General features: G+C 34.8%; 2 protein-coding genes across 3 annotated transcripts in view; one reads left to right on the forward strand and one right to left on the reverse strand.

Moving 5' to 3' along the window:
- The window catches only part of ZNF570 (zinc finger protein 570), a 131,499-nt gene that overhangs the window by 36,153 nt on the left and 67,391 nt on the right, over positions 1–27,955 (forward strand). The gene's annotated exons all lie outside the window — the stretch shown is intronic.
- LOC144313090 (uncharacterized) overlaps positions 10,711–27,955 on the reverse strand; it is a 51,546-nt gene continuing 34,301 nt past the window's right edge. The window contains 4 exon segments of the mRNA XM_077896407.1: positions 10,711–12,233; positions 12,235–13,973; positions 21,556–21,651; positions 21,963–22,089. Coding sequence (XP_077752533.1) covers positions 11,976–12,233; positions 12,235–13,973; positions 21,556–21,651; positions 21,963–22,089 — 2,220 coding nt within the window. The 3' untranslated portion in view covers positions 10,711–11,975.

A 27,955-nucleotide genomic window follows, 5' to 3' on the forward strand; every position in this document is an offset into this window, starting at 1 on the left:
GGATACAGTGAATGCAGTTTGGAGATATACAGGGATACAGGCCTACTTCAAGAAACAAGAAAAATCTCAAATAAGGAATCTAATCTAACACCTAAAGGAACAAGAAAAAGAATAAGCAAAGCCCAAGTGAGTAGAGGGGAGGGAATAAATAAAGATAGAACAGAAATAAAGGATGTAGAAACTAAAAAGAAAGAAAAATCAATTAAACCAAGAGCTGGTTCTTTGAAATGAAACAAAATTGATAGACTTTAGCCAGACTCATCAAGACAAAAAGAGAAAGTACCCAAATAAATATCCCAAAGAAACCAAAACCAAACAAATCCCAAACCAAGAGGCAAGATCTCTGATGAACATAGATGCAAAAATCCTCAATGAAATATTAGTAAACCACATTCAACAATACATTAAAAGGATCATTCCCCATGAAGTGGGAGTTATTCCAGGGATGCAAGGATGGTTCACTGTTTGCCAGTTAATCAATGTGATACACCATATCAACAAAATGAAGGATGAAAATCATATGATCATCTCAATAGATGCAGAAAATATATTTGGCAAAATTGAACATGCATGATAAAAATGCTCAACAAAGTAGGTTTATTTTATTTTATTTTTTTTTAATTTTTATTTATTATTTATGATAGTCACAGAGAGAGAGAGAGGCAGAGACATAGGCAGAGGGAGAAGCAGGCTCCATGCACCGGGAGCCCGACGTGGGATTCGATCCTGGGTCTCCAGGATCGCGCCCTGGGCCAAAGGCAGGCGCCAAACCGCTGCGCCACCCAGGGATCCCCAAAGTAGGTTTATAGGGAACATACCACAACATGGTGAAGGCCATATATGAAAAATCCACAGCTAACATCATATGCAATGGTGAAAATAGAGCTTTCCTTCTAGGATTAGGTACAAGACAAGGATGTCCACTCTCACCACTTTTATTCTACATAGTACTGGAACTCAAAGCAATGAAAGAAGAATAAGAAATAAAAGGCATACATTTTGGAAAGAATTTAAGGTATTACTACTTGCAGATGATGTGATAGTGTACATGAAAACCCTAAGGATGCTCCCACACACACACAACTACTAGAATAAATGAATTCAGTGAAGTTTAATACAAAGTTTTTTTTTTAATACAAAGTTTAATACCTGGAAATTGGTTGTGTGTCTATATGGTCATAACAAAATAGCAGAATGAAAAATTAAGACAATAATCTTGTCTACGATTGTACCAAAAAGGGACACCTGGGTGACTCAGTGGTTGAGTGTCTGCCTTTGGCTCAGGTCGTGGTCCTGGGGTCGAGTCCTGCATTGGGCTCACCACGGGGAGCCTGCTTCTCACTCTGCCTATGTCTCTGCCTCTCTCTGTGTGTGTCTCATGAATAAATGAATAAAATCTTTTAAAAAACCATGGTTGTACCAAAAAGAATAAAATACCTAGGAATAAACTTAACCAGGGAGGTCAAAGACCTATACTCTGAAAACTCTAAAACATTGATAAAATAAATTGAAAATGACACAAACAAACAGAAAACTATTCTATGCTCAAGGGTTGGAAGAATATTGTTACAAAGCAAACTACCGATTCAATGTCATCCCTATAAAAATACCAACAGCATTTTTCACAGATCTAGGACAAATGCTAAAATTTGGATGGAACCACAAAAGACAGAATAGTCAAAGCAATCTTGAAAAGGAAGAACAAAGCTGAAGATATTACAATCCTAGATTTCAAGATATACTACAAAGCTATAATAATCAAACAGCATGAAACTGGCATAGAAATTGATCACTGGAACAAAGAGCCCAGAAATAAACTGACACTTAAATGGCCAACTAATCTATGATGAAGGAGGCAAGAATTTACAATGGGGGAAAAGATAGTCTCTTCAATAAATGATGCTGGTAAAACTGGACAACTATCGCAAAAGAATGTACCCAGACCACTTTCTAAAACCATAAACAAAAATAAACTCAAAATGGGTTAAGGACCTAAATGTAAGACTGTGAACCACAAAAATTCTAGAAAAGTATATAGGCAGTAATTTCTCTGATATTGGGTACGTACAAATTCTCTAGATACATCTGTTAAGGCAAGGGAAACAAAAAGCAAAATAAACATTTGGGAGTTCACTAAATAAAAGTTTTGAACAGCAAAGGAAATCATTAACAAGAGAAAAGGCAACATAATGAATTGGAGAAAGTATTTGCAAATGATATATCTGATAAGGGGTTTATACCCAAAATATAAAAAAAAACTGACAAAACTCAACCTAATAAAAGTGTAATCTGATGAAAAAATGGGCAAATTATCTGAAAGATATTTTTTCAAAAGAATACACAGATGGCCAACAGACACATGAGAAGATGCTCATCATCACTAATTATCAAAACTCAAACCCACAATAAGCTATCACCTTACACCTGTCAGGATGGCTAAAATAAAAAAGACAAAAAATAACAAGTATTGGTAAAGATGTGGAAAAAAATGAACCCTCATGCACTGCTGGTGGGAATGGAAATTAGTACAGCCACTGTGGAAAACAATATCAGGGTTCCTTGAAAAATTAAAAATTTTTGATCCAATATTTCCACTATTGGTATTTACTGAAAGAAAACAAAAACACTAATTTGAAAAGATATATTCATCCTTATGTTTATGGCAGCACATTATTTAGAACAGCTAAAATATGGAAGCAAGTGTTTATCAATAGATAGATAAGGAAGATATGGTACAATGCAATAATACAGTGGAATGTTATGTGGTCACAAAAGATTAGATCTTGCCACTTGCAACAACACGGATGGACCTAAAAGGTATTATGATGTGAAATAAATCAATGAACTTACATAAATATCATATGATTTCTCACATGTGGAATCTAAAAAACAAAAACAAAAATGGAATCATACCTATAAATAGAGAACAAGGTGTTGGGTTGCCAGAGGGGAGATGGGTAAAGTGGGTGAAGGGGAGTGGTGGAAGATACAGGGTTTCACTTATGGAATGAATAAATCATGGGATTAAAAAGCATAGTATAGGCAATCTAGTCAGTGATCATGTAATACCATTGTATGGTGCCAAATGGTAGCTCTGTTTGTGGTGAGCATAGCATAACATAGAGAAGTTGAATCACTATGTTGTACACCTAAACACAATGTAACATTGTGTGTCAACTATAGTTAATAAGAAAAGTATAAAAGCAATTGTAGAGGCAGTAATGAGTTTCCCAGATATGTAAAAGCTAAAGGAATTGTCTGCCACTGAATGAGCTTCATAAAAAATATTAAAGGGACTTTTTAATCAGGAAAGGCCATAACTGGATATAAGAAAATATATGAAAAAGAAAATCTCATTGTCAAAGGTGATCATATAGGTGAACCATCCATTTATAAAGCTGCTATTGAAGTTAAAAGACAAAAGTGGTAATATGGATCATATCTACAATAATTATTTAAGGGACACACATGTCAAATATGACCAAAAAAAACCCCTATTACATGGGAGGTGGGGGGCAGTGGTGAAAAAAATGTGCTTTTAGAAGGTGTTTGAACTTAAGGGATCACCAAGCTAAAACAGATTCAAATATACAAAGATTGCTATATATGAACCTCATGGTAATCACAAACCAAAAATATATGCTAGATCTACAAAAATAGAAAGGAATCCAAACATGACACTAAAAAAGTCATTAAATCACAGGGGAAAGAGGGAGAAGAAATGATCTACTATAACAATAAAAAGCAAAATGGCAATAAATACATATATAACTACTTTAAATGTAAATAGAATAAATGCTCCAATCAAAAGATAGCATGGCTGAATGGATTAAAAATTAAGAACCTATAGCCTACAAGAGACTCATTCCAGATCTAAAGATACAGAATAAGGCAGAATGGATGGGAAAAGATTCTATGCAAATGGAAACAAATAATATGGGATAGCAATACTTATCTAACAAAATAATTTTTAAAACCAAGGTGTAACAAGAGACAAATGCATTACATAACAAATGGGTCAATACAACAAGATATAATACTTGTGTATATTTGTGTTCAACATTGTAGTACCTAAATATATAAAGCTAGTATTAACAGACACAATGGAAGAAATTGACAGTCATACAATAATAGTAGGGGTCTTTCCTTGTATCAGTGGGTAGGTCATCCATACAGAAAATTAATAAAAAAAGCTTTGGCCTTAAACACATTAGAACAGATGTATTTAACGGAGATATACAGAACATTCCATTCCAGAATACACATTCTTCTCAAGTAGATGTGGAATTTTCTCCAGGTTAAATCATGTGTTAGGGCAGAAAACAAGTCTCAATAAATTTAAAGGACTGAAGTCCTATCAAGCATCTTTACTAACCACAATGTATGAAACTAGGAATCAGGTGTAAGAAGAAAGCTATAAAAACACAAATATGTCTCCACAAAACAACATGCTACCAACCAACGGGTCAATGAAGAAATCAAAGAGGAAATTAAAATCTTGAATCAAATAAAAATGAACACAATATTCAAAATCTATAGGATGCAGCAAAAATTGTTCTGAGAAGTTTATACCAATACAGTCTCATGTCAAGAAACAAAAATAAAAGCTTCCAAACTCATTCTGAGGCTAGCATTACACTGATACCTAAACCAGACATACACAAAAGAAGGGGAGGGAGCAATGGGGCGGGGGAGGAAGGAACAAAAGAAGATGATAGATGATAGATAGATAGATAGATAGATAGATAGAGATAGATAGATAGATAGATAGATAGATAGATAGATAGATAGATAGAAGCAGTTATCCCTAATGAAATGAATGCTAAAATCTTCAACAAAATGCTGGCAAACTGAACTTAAAAGTCAGTTAAAAGTCTTACACTGGGGCACCTGGGTGGCTCAGTGGCTGAGCATCTGCCTTTGGCTCAGCTCGTGATCCCGGGGTCCTGAATCAAGTCCTGCATCAGGCTGCCCACAGGGAGCCTGCTTCTCCCTCTGCCTATGTCTCTGCCACTGTGTCTCTCATTAATAAAATCTTAAAAAAAAAAGATGCTCAAGATCACTTAACCATCAGGGAAATGCAAATAAACACCACAATGTGATATTACCTCCTATCTATCAGAATGGATTTTATAAAAACATGTGTTCAAGAGGATGTGGAGAAAGGGGAGGCCTAGTGCAGTTGGTGGGACTATAAATTAGTATAATCACTATGGGAAATAGTGTGTAGGTCCTCTAAAATTTTAAAATAGAACTACCATAGAATCCAGTAATTCTACTTCTAAGTATTTATCTGAAGAAAATGAAAATACAATTCAAAGACATATGCAACCGTAGCCTCATCACAGAATTATTTATCCATCATATGGAAGCAAACTAAATATCTGGATAGATGAATGGACAAAGAAGACAGGACATGTATACAATAGAATATTACTCAGCCATAAAAAAAGAACAAAATGTTGCCAATTGCAACAACATGGATGAACCTAGAGGATATTATACTAAGTGAAGTCAGACAAAAAGACAAATACTGTATAATTTCACTTATATGTGACATCTAACAAATGAAAAAACAGAAATAGACACTCACAGAGAACAAATGGATGGTTGAGGGGGAGCAGGTGGTTTAGACAAAATAGTGAAGGGTCTTAAGAGGTACAATCTTTCAGTTATAAGACACAGGATGTAATGTATAGCATAGGGAATATAGTCAATATACTGTAAGCATTTTGTATAGTGTCAGTAACTGGATTATTGTGGTGACTACTTTGGTATGTATATAAATATTGAATCACTATGTTGTATATCTGCAACTAATATTGTATGTCATGTTTTCTTCAATTTATTAAGAAGGAAAAAAGTGAACGTGTAAAACTTAGAAAACATAGGGGTAAATCTTTCTGACATTGGATTTGTCCAAGGACAAATCCTTGGATTTTTAGATTTCACACTAAAGCAAGAGAAAAATAAAGACAAAATGGAGCTTATAAAAATCATAATCTATTCTCTATGAAAGGAGCTTATCAAAAAAGTGAAAAGACACACAGAATGGGGAGAAAATGTTTGCAAATCATATATTTTTTTCTTCTGGTTGGCTTTTTATTTGATTTTGGTAAAGAAAGAATAGGGAAGTGAAGTTGATTCAAAAATATCTACTGCTTCAGGGATCCCTGGGTGGCGTAGCGGTTTGGCGCCTGCCTTTGGCCCAGGGCGCGATCCTGGAGACCCGGGATCGAATCCCACATCGGGCTCCCGGTGCATGGAGCCTGCTTCTCCCTCTGCCTGTGTCTCTGCCTCTCTCTCTCTCTCTCGCTCTCTCTGTGACTATCATAAATAAATAAAAATAAAAAAAAATAAAATAAAATATCTACTGCTTCAAAAAAAAAAAAAATCTACTGAGGGGATTCCTGGGTGGTTCAGCAGTTTAGCGCCTGCCTTCGGCCCAGGGTGTGATCCTGGAGTCCTGGGATCAAGTCCCACATTGAGCTCCCAGCATGGAGCCTGCTTCTCCTTCTGCCTGTGTCTCTGCCTCTCTCTCTCTCTCATGAATACATAAATAAAAATCTTTTTAAAAAATCTACTGAAAATATTTAATTTACCCAGAAATTATTAACTAGAAAACTAGAATTCTTACCTCTCCCAGTTTTATTGAGATATAATCAACACATTTCACTGTGTCTTTAAGGTGTAAAACATAACAATCTGACTTAAATATATTGCGAAATCCAAAATTGTATAGATACACACAAAATAACTTGTGATGAGAACTTTTAGGATCTACTCTTTAAAATATACCATATAGCAAGTTAACCATGGTCATCGGATGCACATTACATCCCTAGTACTTATAATTGTAAGTTTGTACCTTTTGGCCATCTTTATTCAATTCCACCTCCACTTGTCTCTGGTAACCATAAAACTGATCTTTTTCTGAGTCAGTTGTTTTAATTTTTTAGATTCCACATATAAGTAAGATCATATGGTACTTGTCTTTCTCATTTGACTTCACTTAGCATAATGCCCTCAAGGTCCATCCATGTTGTCATAAATGGTGGGATTTCCGTTTTTATGGCTGAATTGTGTGTATGTGTGCACATGACACAAATTATCCATTCATCCTTTGATAGACACTTAGCTTGCTCCCTTTATCTTAGCTATTGTAAATTATCTTGCCATGAACATGAAAGTGCAGATACCTCTTAAACATAGTGTTTTTGTTTCCTTTGGATATATTCCCAGAAATAGAATTGCTGGATTATATGGTATTTTGTTTTTTGTTTGTTTTAGGAATCTTCATACTACTTTCCAGAGTGGCTTGCACCAATTTACAGTACCTCCAATGATGCACAAGTGCTCCCCTTTCTCCACATCCTTGCCAGCATTTATCTTTTGTCTTTTTGATGATAACAATTTTAACAAGAGTGAAGTATTAGCTCATTCTGGTTTTGATTTGATCTAGAGTCTCAGCACACAATACACAAAATGTCCATGATAGGAATGAAAATCACTCATCATATCAAAAACAGGAAAAGCTCAAACTTAATGAGAAGATAATCAAGAGACATCAACACCCAAGTGATTGGAGTTATTTGGCAAGGAATTTAAAGCATCAATCATAAAAAATAAAAATAAAAGTGCTCCAGAAAAAAATTATGTACATACCTGAACCAAATGAAGAAAAAAACTAATATAAAGAACATGAGATATTCTGAAATGAAAAATACTGTAACCAAAACAAAAGACTCAGTGGATGTACTCAAGAGCTGAATGGAGAGTAGAGAGGACAGGGTCAATGAAATTCAAGACAGAACAAGATAAACTGTTCAATATGAACAACAGAGAGGGAAAATATGCTAAATCTTACAAGGGAAGAATAAAAAGTGTGAGGCTGAAAAAGCATTCAAAGAAATAATGACAAAATTCCCCAACTGTAGCAATAAATATAAGCCTACAGACTCAAGAAGCAGAGCAAAACCCTAAACAGTGGAAACCCAAAGGAATTCATGCCAAAATACTTGATAATCAGACAAGAAAACTAAAGATATAAACAATTCTTAAAAGCAGCTAGAGAGGAACAACTCATTACCTATAGAAGTATGCTTCAAATGAGAGTTCTTTGCAGAAAACGTAGAGGCCAAAATGAAATGGCACCTTTATCCAGTGCTGAAACAGTGGTCAACCAGAATTTTCCACCAGCAAAAAAATATTCTTTGGTAATGAAGGTGAAATGAAAACATATTCAGATGATGGAAGACTAAGATAATTTGTTACCAGGAGACCTCCACTAAAGAGTGGCTACAGAAAGTTCTTTCAGCAGAAAAGAAATGAAGGAAACATGGAACATGTGGAATAAGGAAAGAACAGAAAAAGTAAAGACATGAGTACACTTAATAGACTATCTTTCTCTTGTGGAGCTTCCTAAATTATGCTAGACAGTTAAAGCGAAAATGGTAATACTGTCTCATATAGTTGTTAACTTGTTCAGAGGAAATATTTGATACAATTATATAATAAAGTAGGCAATTAAAGAATCTCAGTTGAGATAAGATTTTGAACTGGTTAAATGTTTACACACATAGAGTATGGAAATTATGTATGTATGATGTAATACCTAGAGCAACTACTAAAAAATCTATAATCAAGAACTCTAAAGTAGAATTCTAAAAAATACTAAAGTAACCCACAGTAAGGCATGAAAAGTGATGGGAACAAAACCACCAATAAAATGGCAGATGAATGTTCACAGCAGATTTGTGTATTAACCAAAAATTTTAAACCCAAATGTCTTTCAAAGGCTCAATGGTTAGAGAAACTATGGCATATCCATAAAGGGAAAACTACTGAGAAATTTAAAAAACAAAAATTATGGTCTCTGGAACAGCTGGGATTTATCTCAAGGGAATCATGTTGAATGAAAGACCAATCTCAAAAGGTTATATAGTGTATGATTCCATTTATTTTTTAAGATTTGAGGCAGAACGTGAGTGGGGGGGAGAAGCAGAAGGGGAGGGACGGGGGGAAAGAATCTTAAGCAGACTCTGCACTCAGCATAGAGTCTGATGTGGGGCCTAATCTCATGACTCTGAGATCGTGACCTGAGCTGAGATCAAGAGTCAGATGCTTAACTGATTTAGCCATCCAGGTGCCCGATTCCACTTATATTTTTAAAAGGGGGAGCATGTGTGTGCAGGGCAGGAGGAGCAGAGAGAGGAGAGATGCCCAAGCAGGCTCCATGCCCAGTGTGGAGCCCAACACAAGGCTCAATTTCACAACCCCTGGGCTCATGACCTGAGAAAATCAAGTCAGATTCTTAACTGACTGAGCCACTCAGGAGTTCCTATAAAATACTCTTGATATGACAAGATTATAGAAGAGATTACTGTTGCCAAAGATTAGGAGTGGGAAGCAGGGAGAGGAAGGGGTTACAGGTGTGACAACAAAGGGACAGAGCAAGGGATCCTTGTGATGGTGGAAGTTCTGTATTTGATTATGGTGGTAGAGAAATCTACACAAGATAAAACTGTATGTAATAACTACATGGACAACACACAAGCCCATGTACAACCAGTGAAATCTGATAACAAGTACAGATTCTGCCAGTGTCAGTTTTGATATTGTACTATAATTACATAAGATGTTAATATTAGGGGAAACTGGATGTAGGGTACACAAACTACTTAGCACTACAGGGTATTATTCTTGCAACCTTCTATAAATCTATTAGAAATGCAATTATTTCTAAATAAATAGCACTTAGCACTACAGGGTATTATTCTTGCAACCTTCTATAAATCTATTTAGAAATGCAATTATTTCTAAATAAAAACTTTTAAAAACTATTTGAGAGTGGGGGTAGGGGTGGAGGGGCAAAGGGAGAATCTCAAGCAGACTCCCCACTGACTAGAGCCCACTGCAGAGCTTGATCCCAGGACCAAGAGATCACGATCTGAGCTGAAGTGAAACCAAGAGTCAGATGCTCAACCAACTGCACCTCAGAGGTACACCAATAAAAACATCTTTTGAAAGTCCCAGTAGAAAACAAAAAGACAAAATATATGAATGAGCTTTTCAAAAGAAAAAAGTAAATTTGAGTTCTGTAAGTACTTGAAGGATTTAAATATAAAACATTTTAGATGTGGTACAAGGAAGTGAGATTTCACATCCACTGGGCACATACCTCACGTCTAAAATCGTCAGCATCTGCATCCTCACTTAAGGATTTGGAAACCAAATAAAGCTTTGTTGAGATATGCTAAAATTCCTTCTGCTCTGATGCAGGCATCTATCCTTGGCTTGACATTAATCACATTTTATAGTAGGTATGAATGGTCTCTCCTCTGAAACCAAGCCAAATGTCAGTGGATTTTTTTTTTTTTTTAACAAATAGCCAATTATCTCAACAACTGACTATTTCTTTAGTTTCTTCACTGCTTCCAGTTAGAGGAAAATGTGTGTTTTAAATAAAGATAAATTTTTAAATTGGCATCAGTAAATGCTATGTATATACTGATGGTTTTTATTATCTGAATTAACTTCAGATAATAATTCATCTTAATTCAGTTTGTGTATTAGCAAAGATAATTTTCTATAAATGTATTTGATAATACACAACTTTTAAGTTGTTTCTATAGGTCATGTCCTTCACCCATTTGATTATGTTAGAGAAACAGGAAAATAAGGCAAGAAAGAATACAAAAGATAGCAACATTATCTTAACAACCAGATTTGTTGGCACCATTATTTTTGCTTTCATTCTTTTATTAAAAAAATTTTACAGATAAATATAACAATTCCATCTAACCCTCTCCCACTTCCTGAAAGGCAACCAATGTCATATATGGATCTATAAGCAATACACAGTAGTGTTCTTTGCATTATTTTTATTAAACTTATACAAATGTTACATTTTTTCATTGTACATTTTGCTTTTTTCCTCTCAGTATTATATATTGTGATCTATGTAGTTATACGTCAAATTTGTATCTTCTTTCTAAATACTGTATTCTATCATAGCAATAACATGGTAATAATCTATCCTTCTACTAATGAAAATTTGTTATGTCCAATTTAGTGTCATACAAACCACAATGCAGTGATGAACATAGAGATGTGTATCTGTGTGCCCATATGTGCATGCCTCTGAAGGCAATACACCAAAATAGAAATGACTATTTCATATCTGTGTTCTTAGAGTTATCCTGTTACTCTAAAGTAATAAATCTAGTTTATTTTCATCATAGTTTCAGACATTTGCTTTTTATATTCTGATCTTCAGTCTTTCTAGATTTTATTGTTGTATATGGTATAAAATAGAGACATCATTTTTTGTTCATATGACTCTTCCATTTACTGAATGGGCCATTCTTTCTCCAATGACTTCAAGAGCAACATAATTCACAAAATTCCCATATCTCCTTTCTTCATCCTTGTTTCCCCAGATTTATCAAGAATACATTGTTTAGACACAGCTTTAAATAAATTATGTGATACTATCTGCTATACTGTTTCTTCTCTTTTGTCTTCTACTTGTTTCAGCTATTTGTGGTCCTTTATATTCCCATATAAAATTTTATATCAGTTTGTGACATTCTTAGAATTTAGTGAAAACTTTGAATGGAAGTACCTTAGAGGTTTATGAATTTATATGTTTAAAAATGTGTTTTCAGACTCCTTTTTCTCAAAATTTCAGGTGTTATTTTGTGCCCTTCAAAATGTTTTGTAACTTTATAAATGTCAGTCTTACAATTAATGTGTTTATCCTTAGACATTGTATATCAACACATTTTCAAATTAACTAATTCTTGTATAAGAGAACATTTTTATAGTTTCTCTCTTTTCCCCCAATCTTCTTTTCCTTGCTTAATACATTGGCCAGGCTAGGAGCTCAAATATATTGTTGATATGCTGGTAGCAGGTATCTTGTTTCATATTTAATAAGAATGCTAAATAAATAATAGAGGTCTATGAAGGTTTTACAATTTATTCATTTTGCAATTTATCATCCTTGTAAGAATTGTTACACAATTGTGTGACTTCTTTAAAAGGCTTTCCACATCATAGTTTTCTGCTCTAGAAATGTAAAAGGAGGTGCTAATTCTTTCTGAAGGCGTCTCCATCTTCACGATATACATAGTGTTTCTATTTCTATTGAGTATGAATCCTCTGGTGTCTAACAAGGTGTGACTTTTGGCTGAAAGCCTTACCACACTCATTACAATGATAAGGCTTCTCACCTGTATGTTTTCTCATATGAAGTGTAAGAGATGAGATTTGAGAGAAGGCTTTCCCACATTTACTACAATCAAAGGGTTTCTCACCTGTATGACCACGTATATGTATAGTAAGGGATGAGCTTTGGGAGAAGGCTTTTCCACATTTATTACATTCATAGGGTTTCTCACCTGTATGACCTCTCATGTGCACAATAAGAGAAGTTCTTTGAGAGAAAGCTTTTCCACATTCATTACATACATAGGGCTTCTCACCAGTATGACTTCTCATATGTAAATTGAGCAATGAGCACTGAGAGAAGGCTTTCCCACATTTATCACATTCATAAGGCTTTTCTCCTGTGTGACTTCTCAGATGAAGAGTAAGGGATGCAATTTGAGAAAAGGCTTTACCACATTCATTACAATCATAAGGTTTCTCTCCAGTGTGAACTTTCTGATGTGTAATAAAGTTTTGCTTTTGGCTGAAGGCTTTACCACATTCATTACATTCATAGGGCTTTTCTCCAGAGTGAATTTTTTCATGGGCAATGAGATTTGATTTCTGGCTAAAGGCTTTGCCACATTCCTTACATATGTAGGGTTTTTCTCCAGTGTGAATTCTCTGGTGTCTAACAAGATTTGACATCTGAATGAAAGCTTTCCCACATTCATTACATTCATAAGGTTTCTCTCTAGTATGAATCTTCTGATGTGTAATGAAGTTTTTCTTGTGGCTGAAGGCTTTTCTACATTCCTTACATTCATAAGGTTTTTCACCAGTATGACTTCTCATATGTACAGTAAGGGCTGAACTTTGAGAGAAGGATTTTCCGCATTCATTACATTCATAGGGCTTCTCACCCGTATGAATTCTTACATGTATAATAAGCATGGAAAACTGAGAGAAGGCTTTTCCACATTTATCACATTTATAAGGTTTTTCTCCTGTATGACTTCTCATATGAAGAGCAAGGGATGCAATTCGAGGGAAGGCTTTACCACATTCATTACATGCATAAGGTTTCTCCCCAGTATGAACTTTCTGATGTGCAGTGAGGCTTTGCTTCTGGCTGAATGCTTTCCCACACTCATTACATTCATAAGGTTTCTCTCCAGTATGAATTTTTTCATGATCAATGAGATTTGATTTCTGGCTGAAGGATTTCCCACATTCCTTACATGCATAGGGTTTCTCCCCAGTATGAATTCTTTGATGTCTAATGAGATTTGACATTTTAATGAAAGCTTTCCCACATTCATTACATTCGTAAGACTGCTCCCTACTATGAATTTTATGATGTTTAATGAGTTTTTCCTTGTGGCTGAAAGCTTTTCTACATTTTTTACATTCGTAAGGTTTTTCTCCAGTATGAATTCTCAGGTGTCTGATGAGGTCCAAGGTTTGACTGAATCCTTTCCCACAGTGATTACACTTGAAGGGGGTTACTACAAGATGGGATGGGCTAATGCAAAATGATTTCATAGCTTCATTATATTCAGAATGTTCCTTTCTTATAAGAATTCTATCATTATTATGACAGCTGAAATTATTATATTCTAAACACTTTCCAAATAAGTCATATTCATAGAAATTGTGACTGGAAGGAAAAAAGTCCGGGTTAAGAGGAAATGCATTTGCAAATTTCTTATGACATTCATTGACTTTTTCTTCAGTCAGTGTTTTTGTGAATTTATCTTCAAATTGTGTCAAAAGTCTGTCCTGGATTTTCTGATGCTCATCAATTTCCCACATATCTCCTAAAACAGATTGCAAATAAATATCACTTGAACAATTTTCCAAATTGTAAAATGAAGAAAATTTCAGAAAGTATGCTGTCATGGGATTGATTCTTGGCTTACAGCCTAGTTTCCCATTATAAAGTAAATTTCATGTGCATAAATCTCCTATTTTCTTTTCTTTCTTTCTTTATCTCCTATTTTCTAAGCTTAAGGAGAGTCCAGGAAAAAATAGTAGAGGAAGATAGGAATACAAGTAGCTTTGTGTTTAAAAATGGGATCTGAAAGAAAAAGATAAACTGTGGGGTAAATAAAAGGGAGAATGCAGAATGTACAAATAAAGTAAGAAGAAATGATGGAGAAACAAAAATAGGAAGTTAAAAAATCATAAAGCTATTTTGTAGGACTCTTAAAATAAGCTTTTATAAACTGCTTGACATAAGCAATTTTCTGGAAATTGAAAATTACCAAAACTGAACCTGTAAGAGGTAGAAAACCCTTATGAACCAACTTCTACAAAATAACAGAAAAATATGAAAAAGCAATTCTCAAACAGATCAAAAAGGTTAAGAGAGATTCAGATGGGAATTTGAACATTTAGAGGACATTTGCTTTCAGGATCTGCAAAATGTTATATAAGAAAAAAAAGAATTAAAAAAAAGAATTTTTAATTTATTGTGTGAAATGAACATAATATTAAAACCAAAATCTCAAGAAAGATGACAACCAAAAAAGCAAACTATATACCAATTTTACTTATGAGTATCAATGTAAAAATTCTACCTAAAATATCAAAATAATCCAGAAGGAAAGAAAAGTGATCTAGAGCACTTTAAATACAAGACATATCATACTTAAGTAGATTATTTCCAAGTATATTTTACTATTAGAAAAATCTACTTCTATAAGCAAATATATTAAAAGGTCAAAATAAAAAATCAAGTAATTATTTTCAAAGCTATTTTTAAAAATTATAAAACCAAACATTTTCCATAAAGAAACCTTCATAAAAAGGGAATACAATATTTAACTTGAGAAAAAAAGTACAGTACAACTTAAGCATTAGTTTAATATTTAATAAGAAAAATTCCTCCCCCTTCCATGGCCAAAGAAAAAGAAAAGAAAAATCCCAAAGCACTGATATAATAAGTACTATCACTATTATTACAGTTCTGGATAGTGCATTAAGTAAGAGAAAGAAATCAGAGGTATAAACACTTGGAAAGGAAAGATAAGGTTAACATTTTTGTCAACAATAAAACAATTTACCTGGAAAATCAAAAGTGAAAATTATAAAAACATTACATTCACTATACGTTGGAAATTAATAGTTTTAGTAACATTTATATATGCAAACAACTATTTAGAAAAGAACAGAAGACTATACTTACAGTCACAACAAAAATATGAAAAATATGGGAATTTAATATGTCCCAAGATTTTCAGAAAACTAAAATGCACACAGATTTGACCAAATGGGAAGGTGCTATGGGTTGAGTTGCCTGTACTGCAAAAAAGACATGTTGAAATCCTAATTCCCAGTATTCAGAATGTGAAGTTACTTGGAAAATGGGTCACTGCAGATGCAATTAGTTAAAATGAGGTCATACTGGAGTAGGGTAACTCATAATCTAACTGGTCTTCTTATAAAAAGTATGCAACATGAACAGACAGAAACACACAGGAGACCACCGTATGAAAATAAAGACAAGATCGGAGTTATGCTATTACAAGCCAAGGAATGTCTAGGGCTATTAGAAACTGAAAGAGGGATAGAAGGGTCCTTCTACAGGTTTCAGAGGGAGTATGGCCTGCCAACACCTTGCTTTAGTATTTATAGTCTCCAGAACTGTGAGAATAAATTCCTGTTATTCTAAGCCACCCAGTTTGTGGTATTTTGTTACAGTAGCCCTAGGCAACTAAAAAAAAGGCATATCACATTGCTGGAAAAGAACATTTGACAGCAAAAATGACACAAGCTAATCTATTAAAGTAATTTTAATAAAAATGTTTGAAAACACAGGTAATAGCTCAAAGGAAAACAATGCTAGGGGTTGCCACCTTCGATAGGAAATGTGTGAAAGAAGAGCTACTTTTCAGTATGTATCCTTTTTTACTTTAGAGGTTTTATACCATCAGCATGTATTATGTATTTTAAAAAATAAAATTGTTCTGAATACTGCAGTAATAAAATGAGAACAAACAATGGGCAGGTAAAAATTGGATCAAAATTGGAACATAAAATTGGAAGAGCCTACTTAGCATATCTGGATAGGGAGTAAGTACTGTGATCAGGAGAGAAAACAAAGAGGGAGAAATTTAGTGTAAATATGGTATAATAAATACATGAATTTATTTCATCCCACCCAAAATCACACCAATCTGAGATAAAGAAAAAATACATAAACTAACAAAGACTACCTTAGAGGAGATGGAAGATCACTCTCTTAAGAAATAGAAGCAGAAATGCTGTTGAGTCATGTCGAGACATGAGGTAGAGGATACAAAATAAGGGACAACTGGCTCAAGCATAGAGTAAGTGCAAGCCTACATACTAAAGGATAACATTCAGTTCCCTGTTGCTGCTTAGCTCCAAAATTGGAAATGGAGATTTTTCTCCCTCTCTGCCAGACAGATAATAAAGAAAGGGAAAATTCCTATACAACTATAAAGCAGGTACAGTTAGAGACTTGGTTGCAGATTACAAACATAGAAATGGTGGCAGTGTACTAACTTCCTGGGTCACTTAGGGTAAAAAGAGAAGATCCATTAAGCAAATGATGTTGAAGAAGGTAAGATTAGCTTGCCAAAGTACCATCAAAACAGAAGTGAAAAAGAATTTCAAGGGCAAGATTAAATTGTCAGATGTGACACAAGACTCCATGTTTTAAAATGGTGGAATGGAAAAGGCTCTGATCTCTTTTTGTCTCTACAAACAATGGGAATGAATTTTCACTAATTCTTGAATGAACCTAGGGGTGGCTGTAACCCCAATTATAATAAATGAGTTAGTGTTGACAAATACAGTGAAGGCTAGAACAGGGGAAGAAGGATTCTAAAAGACAGGTATTCCTGCTGATCTTGGGTAGTTCAAGAAGAGCAAGAAGCTGAGAGTCAAATGGATATTACACCCTGAAGGGCAGAGTTAATTATCCTATGATTACAACAACGAAATTTGGGAATGCAGACTGGTTACAGAAGACTTGTTATCCCCAGATATCCCACCAGGACTGAACACGGAAGCATTGAAACATTTACTTTTTTAGGAAGAAGTCTGTTGGGGTGAGACTGTAAGATTAACAGTTATGAGAAACTTTTTAGATGAAAAAGAAAAAAAAAAGCCTAAACATACTTCTACACATACAACCTTGTAGAATAAAGGGCTTCAAAATAAAGCACAGATGCATTCATTTCCATCAAGAATTGGTAAACTTTTTCTTAAAGTGTCAGATAGTAATTGGTGGGTCACACAATCTTTGAGGCAACTATTCAACTATGCCGTTTTAATGTGAAAGCAATCAAACACAAGACATAAATTACTGGGTGTGGCTATGTTTTAATAAAACTTTATTTTCAAAAATAAGTGGCAGGCCTATAAGCCATAGTTTACTAATGATCCCTGTTCTAGATCAGAGTGCTCATTTTATTTCCCCAACATTAACTTTTCTTAAAAAGCATGTCAAGGAAGAACTAGCCTACTACTAAAAAGGAGAAGGTGCTGGAACCAGATCTATAAAAAGTATTAGAGCTAGAACAATTATGGCACAAAGTAAATAAAATTGAATTATTGCATAAAGTAAATGAAAATGTTGACTATTTCCATGAATGAAAAAGCTTAATGAAAATAAATCTTTAGGGGCAGCCCTGGTGGCGCAGCGATTGGGCGCCGCCTGAAGCCTGGGGTGTGATCCTGGGGACCAGGGATCGAGTCCCACGTCAGGCTCCCTGCATGGAGCCTGCTTCTTCCTCTGCCTGTGTCTCTGTCACTCTCTCTGTGTGTCTATGAATAAATAAATAAAATCTTAAAAAAAAAAAAAAAAAGAAAATAAATCTTTAAATCAAGAGCTCAAAATATAAATGTAATTTGTATGGGATGGTGAAAAAAAATGGCAGAACCAAGGAAAGAAATGGAAGAGAAAAATAAAACCAGGCAAAATGAAGAATATCATACAAGTGGGGTTGAAAAGAGACTAGATAGTAATTTTAGTATTGAAATTATGGTAGAGTAATTAGGTAACTGAAAAATAAGATAATGGGTTATACAAATTTTTAATCCATCACTGGACTTATAGAAAGCATGTATTTCCAAGAACATAATACTCTCCACCAACCATACCTGAACACCACACACTAAAAAATGAATAAAACAAAAATAAAGTGTTAGCTGAAATCATGCCTGTGGGTGGGATTTAGAAAGCAAGCTGGAAGATGGATCTGACTTGACTACATATGCAAATGAAAGCTCTATTAACTGAAGCATAAGCCCTGGGACAGGAATAAGAGAAAGAAGCTCAACTGAGGTTCCTACAAAAACCCAAGACATTCTAAAAATGTTCAACTGGTCTTCACTTGGTAACGCCTGTTGGCACCTACCAGAAGCACACGCAAATTATCTTAAGAATGCAACCCCCATTTAAGACAATAAGATTATTGCAATAAGGTTTAAAAATGCTGAACTCACAATCAGCAGTCATCAAGCATGTGAAGAATCAAGTACAATAAATAATCAAAAACAAGATATTTAAACCTAAGGACTTAAAATATCAGAATTGTCAGATACAAAAAACAGAAGAGTGGGACACCTGGGTGGCTCAGCAGTTGAGCATCTGCCTTTGGTTCAAGGCATGATCCTGGAGTCCCGGGATCGAGTCCTACATTGGGATCCCTGCATGGAGCCTACTTCTGCCTCTGCCTATGTCTCTACCTCTCTCTCTCTGTCTCTCTGTGTCTCTCATAAATAAATAAAATCTTAAAAAAAAAAAAGAAGTGCTACGTAGAGTATTTTTAAAGAACCAAAGAATAAAAACACAGACTTGAAGCAGCCACAGAAATCAATAGAAAGGGTCAGAAAGTCATAGGAGGAAAAAGGCCAAAAAACCAAAAAGAAAAAAAAATTTTTTTTCTAGAAATACCAAATAGTAGTATTGAATTTTTTTAAGCATGTGAGATAAAAGATCAATAAATACAGCTGAAGAGAGAATGAGTAAACTTGATGATATATTTGAGAAGTCAACATAGAAAGACAGAAAATAGTAAAGGAAATGAAAACACAATGTAGTGGAAAAAAGATTTAGCCTCTACCTTTAGGAGTCTCAGAAGGAGAGTGTAAAGAAAATGAAGGAAGCCAATATCTGATGATGTTGGCTGAGAAATGTGCAGAATTAATGACAAAAATAAGAGAACACTATGGGAAATTTTATACCTACAGATTAGAAAATACAGATGAAACAAGTTTTTAAATATAAAAGACTACCCTGGAACATCAGTGTATGGTAAACCTTTATAGATACAAGAGCAAACAAGTATTTATGGAAATTACATTGTACAACTCTGTGAAAATTAATTTGAACAACAGAATTAAGAGGGTAATTTTTTAGAACATTATAACCTATTACCAAAAACAAATGCCAAAAGAGACAAAATATCTGCACAGAACAGTTGTAATGATAAAAGATATCAAAGCACTTTCCTTCGATAATCCACAAAGTCCAAATAGGTGAACAGGTAAGATAAACCAGAATTTTAAGGGAGTTATATGCTAATGCTATTGTAAGTATTTCAGAAGAAGAAATGGTTCGCCGGGACACCTGCACCCCAATGTTTACAGCAGCAATGTCCACAATAGCCAAACTGTGGAAGGAGCCTCAGTGTCCATCAAAGGATGAATGGATAAAGAAGATGTGGTTTATGTATACAATGGAATATTACTCAGCCATTAGAAACGACAAATACCCACCATTTGCTTCAACGTGGATGGAACTGGAGAGTATTATGCTGAGTGAAGCAAGTCAATCAGAGAAGGACAAACAGTGTATGTTCTCATTCATTTGGGGAATATAAACAATAGTGAAAGGAAATATAAGGGAAGGGAGAAGAAATGTGTGGGAAATATCAGAAAGGGAGACAGAACATAAAGACTCCTAACTCTGGGAAACGAACTAGGGGTGGTGGAAGGGGAGGAGGGCGGGCGGTGGGAGGAATGGGTGACGGGCACTGAGGGGGGCACTTGACGGGATGAGCACTGGGTGTTATTCTGTATGTTGGTAAATTGAACACCAATAAAAAATAAATTTATTTTAAAAAAAAAGAAGAAGAAGAAATGGTTCTAAATTCTATTTATGAAACCAGAGTAACAATGACTTCAAAACCTGAAAAAAGTGGAACAATTATTTAAATTTATGATGAAATTGTGAGGATGAAAAATAGTACTAAGAAATACATAGACATAATTCAACTATATACTACATAAAGGAAAAAATAATATGATGATCTCTTGTAAGAAAAGATTATTTTAACTACACAAGCATTAAAAAAAACTTAAGGTGGCAAAAGGTACTTCAAAGAGGAATAACCAACTATGAAAAAATACTGGAAAAACATACAACAGATAAAAGACTAATCACATCAATACATTCACATTAAGAATTCAACAGAAAAAAGGGCTAAAGATGTAAACCATTTACAGAGAAATATAGACAGAATTTAAACATGTGAAAATATCCTTGACTTCACTCATAATAAAGGAAATACAAACTCAAAACAAAATGAATTGCTTTTCACCTATCAAATTGGCAAAGTTTTTAAAACTGCGAAGACTATGTTGGCAGAAATAGCTGGTAGAAGTAAGAATGTTATAGTTGCTTTGGAGGGCAAAAAAATCTTGGCAATATCTACCAAGTTATAAATATATGTGAATATATATGTGTATATATATGTTATCTATATGTATATAAATGTATATATATGTATATAGGTATACATGTGTGTATAAATACCTGTGCAGACAACTGTGTGCACAAATACATGACAAATGTAGCAGAAAATGGAAGCTAACAGAGAAATATCACTGACTTTAAAACTTATTGAGTAAAACAGCTGTAGCCATTACTGAAGCCATTACTAAAGCTAAAAATACAGTGGGAAATATGACCATGAGTACAAAATAAAATGCTAAGGCATTTATAATGGAAGGAAAAAGAGAAAGTAGAAAGAACTATAAATGTCAACAGTTTATTTGAACAATGCGAATTATGTGAATATCTGAATGTAAAAGGAAGGGATCCTATGTAACAAGGTGGGAAGAGAGGCTGAAGATGCTAGTAATAGAATGATTGTCAAAGTGAAGCTGGAAATGAATTAGGAAATGTTGGTATCTAGCACACAGGTAAAAAGGCCAACTAGTCCTTTAAGTTCTGTGGAAAGAAGAATGTTATCTAGAAAAGACATCTTAGGTTAATAAAGAATTCACACAAATTATCACTTAAAAGTCTCCAGTCTTTAGGAAAATATCTTTGAAGAACATTTCACTGGGGTCAACTAGTCAGGGATTAACCATTAAAGAGTCCTGGCCCCTCCTCACCTGTCTGTTCCCTCCCTAACTAACCTGGACAGTGTCTCCTTAACACTTCTTCCTCCACCACCCAAGGTTCTTCTTCTTGCTCCAACTTGAAAATCACATCAGGTTTGGTGAATGGACAGCCTGTCAAAGGAAAGTAACATAAAATTTGGGCATAAATTATCAGGAACAAAAAAAATCATTCAAGAATTGATGTTGGCTCAGGGAAACCAGGCTTTCTGAGGACAAGGACTTGGTTTCTGGGGACGCTGCCCCTGAAACATAAGCAAAAATGACCTTTTGTTTTGAAAGCTACAGCATGCACATTCATGTTAGCAGAGGCACTGAAAGGTCAAACTCATTCTAACATTAAAAGGTTCTGCACACTTCAGAAATTTTGGGGAAAAAAGGTACTTTACTTCCGGAATTTGAGTTATACAAGAAACTACCCTTACCCACTGTGATTAAGTTGTTATAGTTTTCTAGCATCACATTCCGGTACAGATTCCTTTGAGCAGGATCCAACTGCTGCCACTCTTCCTGGGTGAAGTCAATAGCCACATCTTTGAATGTCACTGTTCCCTGTAACAACATACTCCTACTCAATCTGAAGTCATCCATTTTAAATGATGTGGACAAAACATACTGAATCATGTTCTCATAGTATCCAAAGATAAGAAGTTATTTAAAAATTTACCCAGTTTTGTTGTTTTCTAAAAGCAAAACAAACCCAAAACATATTAGCAACATTCTGTCAGCTTATGTTCATTCACAGAATTAGCAAGCACATATCTTTAACACCTACCATGGATTAAAGAGATCTTGGGCACCAATTTATACTGAGTGTGGAAAATGGGGAGGGGGGAGAGGCGAATATAAAACTTTACTCAACTGGTTTGGGAACTCACTAGATGCCGGTGACTCACTGAAGCAGGAGTAAAAGAAAAATGGATTTGGATGGAAGCAGAAGCTGGGAGAGAATGATATACACAATTTGATTCACAGTGGCAGTTAGATGTATTGTTCATTAGATCAGAAGAAATCTAGAAAAATGAGGATGTATTGTTCATAAGCCCTTATGTCTGCAGCCATGAAAATGGGATATGACTGCTAACAGAGTTTGCATATATTGAAAAAAGAGAATAACAAACAGCACTATAGAAATAACAGATAAAAAAGATTCACAAAGTTTTTAAAGTGGTCTGAATTAGAATTATAACTAGAACCATGAGAAGAGAGTATCAAGAAAGCTCTAGAATAAGTTCCAGAAATAAGACGCTGGTGATAAGTTTCATGACAGCAATATGATTTGTATTTAGAAATATAATGCAATATTCCTAGTTAAACTAAAATGTTCAAAAGAGTATAAACATAAGAAAAAATCTTCAACAGAAAAAGAACAAAGAGAGCTGTCCAATTTTTCTGCCTTTTGAGGAATTTCTATGAGAGACTGGGTGAGATAAAAAGAAATCACAATCCATGTTTCTAAGAATTTACTTCACATAGGTCTATGAATATGAACATCTACTAACACAAAGGGTTCAGAGTAGGCTGTGGGCTTGATAGGAGATCCTCTTTTGGAATCCTTTCTGATAAAGATTAAGGCCATTGACATAAACTGGTTTAAGAAACCAAAGTTCATATGCCTTAATAAGACATCCTTCATTTGTTTCCCTGCCTCAACAATTTGGTTTCCATCTATGGGCAAAAGTGCCTTTGTGGGAACTATCGGACAAAAGCATCATACATCAAGAGACTCAGAGGGAGACTAGCCTACTCATGCCTTAGGTAAAAGGCATATAAGACCTCAACCCCAGGTGTAGACTCTGTAGTGATCCATGAACCAACTCTACTCCTCTTAGTTGTGGTCCAGGATCCTTAGAAAAAAACTGTCTTAGACAATCACCCATGGACAAGAGAACTTTTATGGAAATCCAGTCTATAGAAAAGAAGTTCCAGAACACTGCTGGGAGCAAAAAATATGAGTTTAGACTTATCACAGAGGGTAAGAGGAACAGTTTGACTACTTACATCACCTATTCCCCAAGGCAGCACAACTTAGGACCATGGGGAATGTTCTTGGCCAATGAATTTATCTATGGAGGAAAGTGAGAGTGTATGAGTGAGCACTCAGTTTCCTAGCTATGTGAGACAGTGTCAAAGTGGCTCATTTCTCTCTGCAATTCTGAGCTGCATGACTGGAGGGGAGAAAGAGTTTGAGAGAATAGCAGGAGTCTTATAAGGCATTAAAGGGATACATATTTTACTGTATTGCAAACCCCACTAAGAAACTTGCTCACGAGCTGCTCCATGTACTTTGCCTACAGTTCCCCCTACCTCATGGGCAGCCTTAGAGTTCTGCAGGCCTCACCCCCACACCATCCCACCCTGCAGCAGAGAGCCAGTCTAAATGCAGGCCAGGGAGAGGCCATAACATAAGCTTTAGTGCTGCCTTTGGAAAAACAAAAAGAGGCTGTCAGCAAGCAGCCTGATGTGCTGCAGGACCAAGAGAAGGCATACAAGCTTAAGAATTCTGTCACAAGAGAGGGCAGGAATAGTGGGGCAGGTAATTAATAGAAGTTCTGAGAAAGCCTCAGAATCCCTAGCAGTACAGATGAAAGTTACTTCTGTCCTGAAGTACTTAATGACTGGAGGAGGTGACTGCCACTTTAAATATGAAGATAGCAATGCAAAACTTCAAGGAACATGAAAAAAATGGAAACATGATCTTACAAAAGATCATAATAATCTACCAGCAACTGATCTCAAAGACATGGAAACATAATTTTCCCAATAAAGAATTTAAAATAGCTGTTTTAAGGATACTCATGAGCTGTAAGAAAACACAAAAACATAATTTGATGATATTAGGAAAACATACATAACAAAATGTTAAATTTCACAGAGAAATCATAAAAAAGAAATTCTGGAGAAGAATACAATAAATGAAATGAAAATGCACTGAAAAGCATCAACAGCACAACGGATTAGATAGAAGAAAGAATGTGAATTAGAAGACAGGAATTGTAAATTATCTACTCAGAGGACAGAAAGAGTAAAGAAAGTCTGTATGAATTATGGTGCATTATCAAATGAATCAATATCCACCTTATGAGAATCTCAGAATGTGAAGAGTAAGAAAAAGGGGAGAAAGCCTATTTAAAGAAATAATGTCTGAAAACTTCCAAGTCTGAAGAGATTTTTGATATCCAAGTTCATGAAGCTCAAACAAACTCAATTCTAAAAAATCCTTTCCAAGACATATTAAAATAAACTGTCAGAAATCAAAAACAAAAAGAATCTTAAAAATATCAAGAAAAAGAAGCTTGTAAATTACAGAGAACCCCCATGAGACTAACAGATTTTTCAGCAGAAATCTTACAGGCCAGGAGAGAAGAGGATGATGTACTCAAAGAACTGGAGGAAAAAGCCACAAACCAAGAATACACTATCCACCAAAGTTGTCCTTCAGAAATGAAGGAAAAAGAAAGACTTTTTCCCATTAAACAAGAGTTGAGGGAGTTCATCACCACAAGAACTACTTCCCAAGAAATGCTAAAAGAAGTTCTTCAAGCTGAAATGAGACACTAATTAGTAATATGAAGACAAAGGTATGTAATACACTGGTAGAAGTAAATATATAGATGAATTCAGGAAACTTTAATACTGTAACATAGTGCGTTAAACATTTAACTCTAGTATAAAGGACAAGAACGTCAAAAATAACTATAGCTATAATAGCTTGTATATGAATACAAAACTGTGACATCAAAGAAATTAAAAAGGGGAGTAAAAAGTAGAGTATTTTTGTCTCTGATCAAAGTTAAGTTGTCAAAAAAAAAAAAAAACTCAACAAAGTTGTCACCAGCAAAAAACAGAATATCTATAAAGTGTTTTATGTAAGCTTCATGGTAACCATAAACCAAACCTACAGCAGATAAAGATAAAAAAAAGGGAACCAGAGCATACCATTACATAAAATCATTCACAAAAGAAAGCAGCAAGAGATGAAGAAAACAACAGTGGAACCACAGAACAGCCAGAAAACTATGAATGCAATTACATAAGTCCTTACCTATATAATAATTATGCAAATGTGTATGAACTTTTCAGAAGTCACAGTGTTTGGATGGATAAAAAATAAGACCCGAGGATCCCTGGGTGGCTCGGCGGTTTGGCGCCTGTCTTTGGCCCAGGGTGTGATCCTGGAGTCCGGGGATCAAATCCCACATCGGGCTCCTTGTATGAAGCCTGCTTCTCCCTCTGCCTGCCTGCCTGCCTGTCTCTCTCTCTCTCATTATTAAATTAATAAAATCCTTAAAAAAAAAATAAGACCCAACTACATGCTGTGTATAAGAGACCTACTTAAATTTTAAGGACATACATGGCTTCAAAGAAAAGGCATGATAAAAGATATACCACACATGTGGAAACCTAGAGAGCAGAGGTAGCTATACTTGTATCAGACAAAACAGACTTTAAGCCAAAAACTGTAATAAGAGACAAAGAAGGTCATAAAATGATTAAAAAGTCAATTCAGCAAGAGGATCTAACAATCATAAATACATATATACACAATGTTGGCGCACCAAAACATTAAGCAAATATTAACATCTGAAGAGAGAACTAGAAAATAATGTAAGAATTGTACGGGGCTTCGCTTTTAATCATGGATATATCATCCAGACAAAAAAGTCAAATTAAGGGCAGCCCTCGTGGCCCAGCAGTTTAGCGCTGTCTTCGGCCTGGGGTGTGATCCTGGAGACCTGGGATCAAGTCCCATGTCAGGTTCCCTGCATGGAGCCTGCTTCTCCCTCTACGTCTCTCTCTCTCTCTCTCTCTTGCTCGCTCTCACTCTATCTCTATCTCTGTCATGAATAAATAAATAAAATCTTTAAAAAAATCAAATAAGGAAAACACTGAATTTCAACTATACTTTAAACCAAATGGACCTAAAAGACATATACAGAATATTCCATCCAAAAGCACCAGAATACATATTCTTTTCAAGTGTACACTTAACATTCTCCAGGACAGATCTTTTGATAGGTTAGAAAATAAGTCTTAGTAAATCAAAGAAGAGTGAAATCATAAGAGGCATCTTTTCTGACCAAAACAGAATGAAACTAGGAAACAATAGCAGGAGGAGAGCTGGAAAAATCACAAATACGTAGAAATTAAACATCACACTCCAACAATCAATGGGTTAAGAAAGAAATCAGAAGGAAAATTAAAATATATCTGAAATGAAAATGGAAATACAACATATCAAAACCTATGGGATACAGCAAATTAGTACTAAAAGAAAGTAAATAGGAATAAACAACACAAAAACACAAACATAACTGTTCTCTTGAAGGAACTAGGGAAAAGAACAAACCAAGTAAAAAGTTAGCAGAAGTAAAGAAATAAAGACTAGGGCAGAAATAAATTAAACATAAACCAGGAAAACAATAGAAAAGACCAATGAAACTAAGGGCTAGTATTTTTCTGACAAACATAAAAAAAAAATTAGAAGAGTCAAATAAAATCAGAACTGAAAGAGGAGACATTACAATTCCTACCACAGAAATACAAAGGATAATCAGAGACTACTATGAACAATTAATAAAACACCAACAGATTGGATAACCTAGAAGAAACGGATAAATTCCTAAAAACACCATTTACCAAGACTGAATCATGAAGAAACAACATCTGAATGGACTCATAACAAGAAAAGAGATTAAATCAGTAATCAAAAATCTCCCAAAAGAGAAGAGCCCAGGATTAGATGGTTTTCCTGCTGAATTCCAACAAACATTTAAGAACTGGCAAATTTTTTTCTGAAATTCTTCTAAAAATTGAAGAACAGGGCAGCCGCCTGCAGCCCAGGGTGTGATCCTGGAGACCCAGGATCGAGTCCCGTGATGGGCTTCCTGAATGGAGCCTGTTTCTCCCTCTGCCCGTGTCTCTGCCTCTCTCTCGCTCTCTCTGAATGAATAAATAAATCTTTAAAAAAAATAAAATAAATAAAAATTGAAGAACAGTCCCAACCTCATTTTTTGAGACCAGCCATACCCTGTTACCAAAGCATATAAGGACATTAGAAGAGAAAACTACAGGCCAATATAATAGCAAACCAAATATATTAGCACTGTACTAACAAACTAATATATTAACAAACCAAATTCAACAGTTAAAAGGATCATACGTTGTCATCAAGTTGGACTCTTATTCCTAGGATGCAAGGATGGATCACCATATGCAAATCAATAAATGGGATATATATATTATCAGAATAAATGATAAAACCATATGATCATCTCAACAGATACAGGAAAAAGAAGATAGAGAAAAACAGCATTTTACAATAATTCTCAAGAAAGTGAGTATGGAAATAAAATATCTCAACATAATAAATGATATAAATGACAAGCCTACAGGTAACATCATATTTAATGGTAAA

The sequence above is a fragment of the Canis aureus genome, chromosome 1 (genome assembly GCF_053574225.1).
Source record: "Canis aureus isolate CA01 chromosome 1, VMU_Caureus_v.1.0, whole genome shotgun sequence".
Taxonomy (NCBI): Eukaryota; Metazoa; Chordata; class Mammalia; order Carnivora; family Canidae; genus Canis; species Canis aureus.